Source organism: Arachis duranensis, chromosome 10 (genome assembly GCF_000817695.3).
Source record: "Arachis duranensis cultivar V14167 chromosome 10, aradu.V14167.gnm2.J7QH, whole genome shotgun sequence".
Taxonomy (NCBI): domain Eukaryota; kingdom Viridiplantae; phylum Streptophyta; class Magnoliopsida; order Fabales; family Fabaceae; genus Arachis; species Arachis duranensis.
Window position 1 is genome coordinate 64,653,559 of NC_029781.3, and position 6,051 is coordinate 64,659,609.

Consider the following 6,051-nt stretch of genomic DNA (forward strand, 5'->3'; position numbering starts at 1 on the left):
TTTTAGTAATTTTAATATTGTGTTAAATTAAATTTGTATAAAGATTTTATTTTGGGAAACAAATATGACTCTTTTAAAAAAAAATGGGCTCGATCCAAAAATTATTTAGTATTTGTATCAAAATAAATTGCATTAAAATAGTGGTAGCAAATTGTAGCAAATAAAAGGAAGTATGTAAAATAAATAAACATTTTAAATTAATTAAAGAGTAAAATTAAAATTAAAAAAAATAAAATAATAAAATATTAAAACTAAAGAAATGAAGTAAAACGAACAAAAAAAAATAAAGAAAAACAGAATAAAAATAGACTCTTGATACTCATATGCATCGTTAGGATTGAAAACTTTTGCATAATTTGGTATGATGGTGAAATATTTTTTATTGAAGTCTCCTAACTCTGTCAAGCTTTTCTCTGTTTATAGATGGTAAAAGTAGAGTGCAAAATACTTCTCTTTTCTCCATTATTTAGCTTTCTTCTTTTTTTCAGGCCATTATCATACCTTGATCATGAAAAATCTTGATTCTCAACTTTAACATCTCACTTCTTCTCTTATTTTAATCTCTAAGTTCCACGTTCACTCTTCCTGTGCTTGCTCCCCCAAAATTGCATCCATATTTTCAACTTAATTTGAAACAAGTCTTGTTATTCAAGAAAAGTCAATAACTACTTTTTGATTTCCACACCATCTTTCTTCAACTTGGACTTACTTGTCTATACTTCTGTAGTCGACACAATCAATAATCAAAATGCCTTTTTATCAAAAAAATCTATTTTTAGTACCAACACTAGTATAATAATTATTTTTTATAAATTATCAAATTACAAATAAAAAAATTATACCGGTATATTTTTGTATCATGATTCATATTTTGATTATAAATATAAAATTGTTTTATATTTTTATAGACTAAATAATTGGTGGATAATTTTTTATATCAGTTAGACATGGTTGTTCCTCTTATTATATGCATGCATTTAGCAGCAATGCAAAAGGCATAACTAATTAAAGTTATCTAGAATTTTTTTTATTTTTTTTAATAAGATTGATTGATCATGACATGCATGAAAGAAAGGAAAACAAGATAAGCTGTTCTTGTCATTTGCTGTGATACATATATACAATAGAAGAAGCACAAACTCGCTCCCTCTCTCCCTAGGATGCTAAAACAGATGACACTATATTGACTCAAGAAAAATGCTCGTCATTTTAATTTTCTTTCTTTTTAGTTTTTTATTTGTTTATTTATTTATCTATTTTAACCTTTTTGCCTTTGATCCAATCAAGAGGAATGCCTCATCATCATGTGAATGCAACTTTATAAAAACATTACTTTTTTTCAAACCGGGAAGGTATGCTAACTTGCTACCTCGTGGCTAAATTAACCCTAAAGGGCCGACATCCTTTTTAATTTTTTATTTTTCTCTCTTATATTAAAAGTACCTCAGCTAGACAATACTCGGGTGCGTAAATTATTTAACCCAAATACTTCATATAAAAGGGAAACACACAAAATATGGATCAAAAGGAACACATAGCATATATTATAACAAAAAAATAAAATAAAGTAAATTATATGAAATCATTTTACAAAGTTGGCTTACGTTCTTTTTACTCTTAGATCATTGGATTAAAGTCTGATTTGAGTAAACAGTTTAATTGAGTTTTTTTTATAAAAAATAATTTAAATAATAAATAATTATATTAAAAATAGTATATAAATTTAACTTCTCTATAAATTTTTAAATAACTTCTTAAACTACAATTTGATTTTAAAAATTGTACCAAACATTAATATTACTACTTTTCATAAATTAAAAGATAAAAACAAATTATTTTTAAAATTTTTCAAACGGATTCTAAATTAAAAATTTTATAAATGTGTGTTAACTTAATATATTAATTTTGATAGGCATAAATTTAAAATAATATGCGTATATTTAAATATATAATATTATATTAATAAAAGTAATGATTTTTTTATATTTACCGGTATGGTAAAACGTTTTACATAAATGGATGGAATAATTTTGTTACAGAATAGGAAATGAGTTAAGACGAATTGGCCGGGGGTAAAGAGTAGATATACAGCGGACGGAGATTGTGTTTCTTTTCGTGGTCCAATTGCCCCAAATGGCGTCAACACAATACACATTATTCCACGCGGTAAGCATAATAATTTGATATGTTATTATAATGAAAATGGAAAGCGAATAAATGAAGAATTTAAATAAGTGATGGTAGAAGAGGCCAAATTCAAAAAAAATTAGAAGTTGAATACAGTCAGGCAAGTATCTCATTGGACCCATTAAAAAGTTTGGGAAAGCTTTGATATGGGCAAACATACCATAATATCACAACGGGTGAGGTACTAACATAGCAACGTTAACAAATCATAGTTGCATACACACTATTCATTCAATCACCAAAACCCCATTTTGCCATTACATTTTCCTAACATGTCACATCCAAAGCTTGTGTTTATCAATCTAACGGCATTTATATGCGTTATTGAATTATTTAATTATTTGTTGATTTGTAATAAAATGAGACATTTTCTCGACTCTATTATAATTTATAATAAATAAAAAATAATGCTAAAAGTTAATATTATAGCAGTTAATTTTAGTTAATATTATTAAATCTACAAAAAATAAGATTTTATTAAGTTTGAATTTTAGATTTATAAATTTATGATATTTTTTATATTGATTATTGGTTGTAATGTTGATTCTACAATGTTGTCTCTCAAAAAATTTTTAAAATAAATATAATTTTCGTTTAACTTTAAAGTTTTCTCAAATAAATGCATAGTAAATAAAAAAAGGTCTGATATTTTCTATTTTTTATTGCTAATGGCATGAGTAGAATTTACTCTCTCTGTATATGTAATAATACAAAAAAATCACCATACTATTTATTTTATTGAGGAGTGCTAGGTAAATAATGATTATCTTAAATAACATGAACAACCATCAATTAAGTATAAGTACACTACATCCTAATTTAATGTTAACCCCATTAATTCACATTGTTCACATATTATTGAAAAATGTTATTAGTTACTATACTTTTCTTATTTTATTTTACATGTTTTCTTGCTCCAGCTGCTGTCATTTTGCCAACTTTCTAAGTTACTCTTCTACATCATGATATGCACAAATTTTGCATAAATAATTGATTTCCTCTTTTTTGTTTTTTAGTATGATTTTTGTTTTCCCCCTATCTATGCTTTTTTACCACTCCGTTAAAACATTTTTATTTAATATCAACGCTTTGTTACTATTCATTATTAAGTTTCTTGTTAAGGGAATCTTTGTTGTGGAATCTGAGGAAACATTGAGTATGAAAATCGAGTAGTGTCTTTTCTTTTCCTCGCTAGAATGAACGAGAATCACTAAGAGTAAGAAGAAGAAGAAGATTGCACAGCACATGTTTGATGGAAAGATTTGTTTCCCTTCGTTGGTTGATTTGATATCATTGAATTTGTTTCGCTGTTTATACTTTACAACCAACCAAACGGCTATTCTGACTTTTTCATCATTTTTCCAGTCTGGGTTTTTTTTTTTTTCTGGGAATCCTAAGTGTTGTTTAGTACTTGAGGTGATTTTGTGAAGTGAATTCATCACATGTCACGGCCGAGGCAGAACAAGATGTTGATGAATCCAAACACTGCCAAACATGTAATTGGTGACACAACCTATACCAAGATCTTTGTTGGAGGCTTAGCTTGGGAAACAAAAAGAGACACTCTGAAACGTTATTTTGATCAGTTTGGAGAGATCTTAGAAGCTGTTGTCATCACTGACAGAAACTCTGGAAGATCAAAAGGATACGGCTTTGTAAAATCTAACACCCCATTTCCACATAGTTATTCTTTTCTCATCACTTTAATTAGTCTCTGATTTTTATTTTTTATTTTTTATTTTTGGTTCTTTTAAGGTAACATTCAAGGACCCAAATTCTGCAATAAGGGCTTGTCAGAATCCATATCCTGTGATAGATGGAAGGAGGGCTAATTGTAATCTTGCATCTCTTGGTGCACAAAAAATTGATCCATCATCTATGACAGGTGTTTAATTTTTCACTTCTTTTGTTTAAAATCTAGTTTTTCTTGATATAGTTCTCTTCAACTTGGCCTGAATTTCTTACATGCAACCAAAGCAAACATGTTTATGATTGCTAATAAGGTTGTTCAGTTTCATTCATCTTTTTTTTATTTATTTTTTAAATAATGTTGCAGCTACTAGACAAAAATTCAGTAGCCCTTCTTGGAATACAGCACCAATTCCAGTTCATCAAGGAACCTCCACTTATTATAATCAGCATATTCCACAGTATACATTTCCTTATCCACCCTACAGGTAAATAAATTATATATCTTGCAATTAGGAAAATGTAAACATCTGACAAATTAAATTCAGCAATTTATTTTATTTATCATAATATATTCTAATTGAAAAGTTTCCCTTCAACATTCAGGTATCCAGGTTACCCACCCCAACAGGAAGTATATGAAATGGTTCGTTATCTTAGTTTACAGAATTTTTTGTTTATTAAACAACTCTCAAATCCTTTTTATCATAAATCCTTTTTGTTTTGTTATTCAGCAGAATTACTATAATGCATATGGTGGACAACACTTTCCATTTCGTTGGTTACCAGCATATTACCAACCAATTTATGGGCTAAGTAGGCATCAATTTGTTCCAACAACAGCTTATGTGAAAAAGACACAATTCCCTGATATGTCACCTCAGGAGTTCACACCTACTGTTGCTTCATCAGAACCTATTTCAGCTTCTTCATCAATTTCTACCACTGGTTTAGTATCCAACTGTGCCATAATTCTGTTTTATTGCACAAACCTATATACGTTGCACAAATACTTCAATAATTTTAGTCACATATATATGCGGCATTAGCTACTACTTTAAACTTCTTTAATTTCTTGAAGGTTACGGGTTCAAGCGGTAAAAACAACCACTGATATAATTGTCAGGTTAGGCTACGGATATTACACCCTTTAGGTGCAGCCTTTTCCCAAACCCTGCGTTAACGCAAGATGCTTCTGCATTGGGCTACCCTTATATTTGCATATATTACCGCATTATGTTTAATTTAATAGTAGTTGTATTTGTGCAAAACATAGGTACAAACAAATTTTCCAAAATTTGACTAGATTCTAAGTTGATTGTGCACACTGAATTTTGAAGCAGGATTAATAACAGGAACTGTAGATGCAGGAGGAGGAGGAGGAGTACTAGGATCACAACAAGAACAGAAATCATCATCTTCAGGTTAAGTTTTCATGATGAGATTCTATGAACTGACCAGAACCAAAAAGCAAAACGACACTGCTCAATAAACCAGAAAGCTGCAAAGACATCACATGACCAATGAAGGAGGGTGGTTTAACCAAAAAAGATGCCATAACAAGCAAAATAACGTTCTGAGATAATTTTTCATCCATGGAACAGGTGATCTTAGAGGCCAGTTACTGATGAAATTATGAAATCATGGATTTGTTTTAATGTCTTTAATTTTTTTTAACTTTGATAATTATGATGCACAGTATTCATTCATCAGCATTTGTCCTTTTTCCAATTTTCGTTTTTTTTTCCAACATGGGAATCCTGCTAGGCATTAATTTGTTATAATTAGATGTTCGCTTATTTGTTATAATTACTTTTATTCAGAAATTATTTTTGAACATCTAAATTTTTTTTTCTCTACGCTCCTACTCTGTAATTTACTAATTTTAGTATGACCGGTTCATTATTAATATCCAGATTTTCACACACAAATTGTGTTTAAGTGTTTGTAAAGAACACACCTACTTTAAAGTGTATAAATATTATATTTCTTTTTGGGTTAGCTGAACTAAACTTGAAGTAGTAATATCAGCAATTTTGTCCTTTCTTCCTTAACAATTGTATCTCTTTATAGGAGACGTGTAACCAAGTTTTAGGATCAAGTCCATTTAAAATTGATATCAAAGATTGACCATTATTTTGAAAATCCAACAATTGCATCTAACCCCAGAGAAAT

The 6,051-nt window shown here is 28.9% G+C and overlaps 1 protein-coding gene across 7 annotated transcripts; it reads left to right on the forward strand.

Moving 5' to 3' along the window:
* The first annotated feature begins 3,254 nt into the window (after window positions 1-3,254).
* LOC107469851 (uncharacterized) lies at window positions 3,255-5,650 on the forward strand. Of its 7 annotated transcripts, XM_016089235.3 has the most exons (7): window positions 3,256-3,842; window positions 3,943-4,072; window positions 4,244-4,364; window positions 4,483-4,522; window positions 4,611-4,824; window positions 4,958-5,002; window positions 5,220-5,650. In XM_016089235.3, exons 1-6 carry the CDS (start codon window positions 3,630-3,632, stop codon window positions 4,975-4,977), a joined length of 738 nt encoding a protein of 245 aa, XP_015944721.1. In that variant the 5' UTR covers window positions 3,256-3,629; the 3' UTR covers window positions 4,978-5,002; window positions 5,220-5,650. The 7 variants fall into 7 exon arrangements, 6 of the variants coding, with proteins under 6 accessions (XP_015944721.1, XP_015944720.1, XP_015944716.1 ...); XR_002368756.2 differs by having other exon boundaries at window positions 3,255-3,842; window positions 4,611-5,002; window positions 5,220-5,237; XM_016089234.3 differs by having other exon boundaries at window positions 4,958-5,650.
* The last annotated feature ends 401 nt before the right edge of the window (window positions 5,651-6,051 follow it).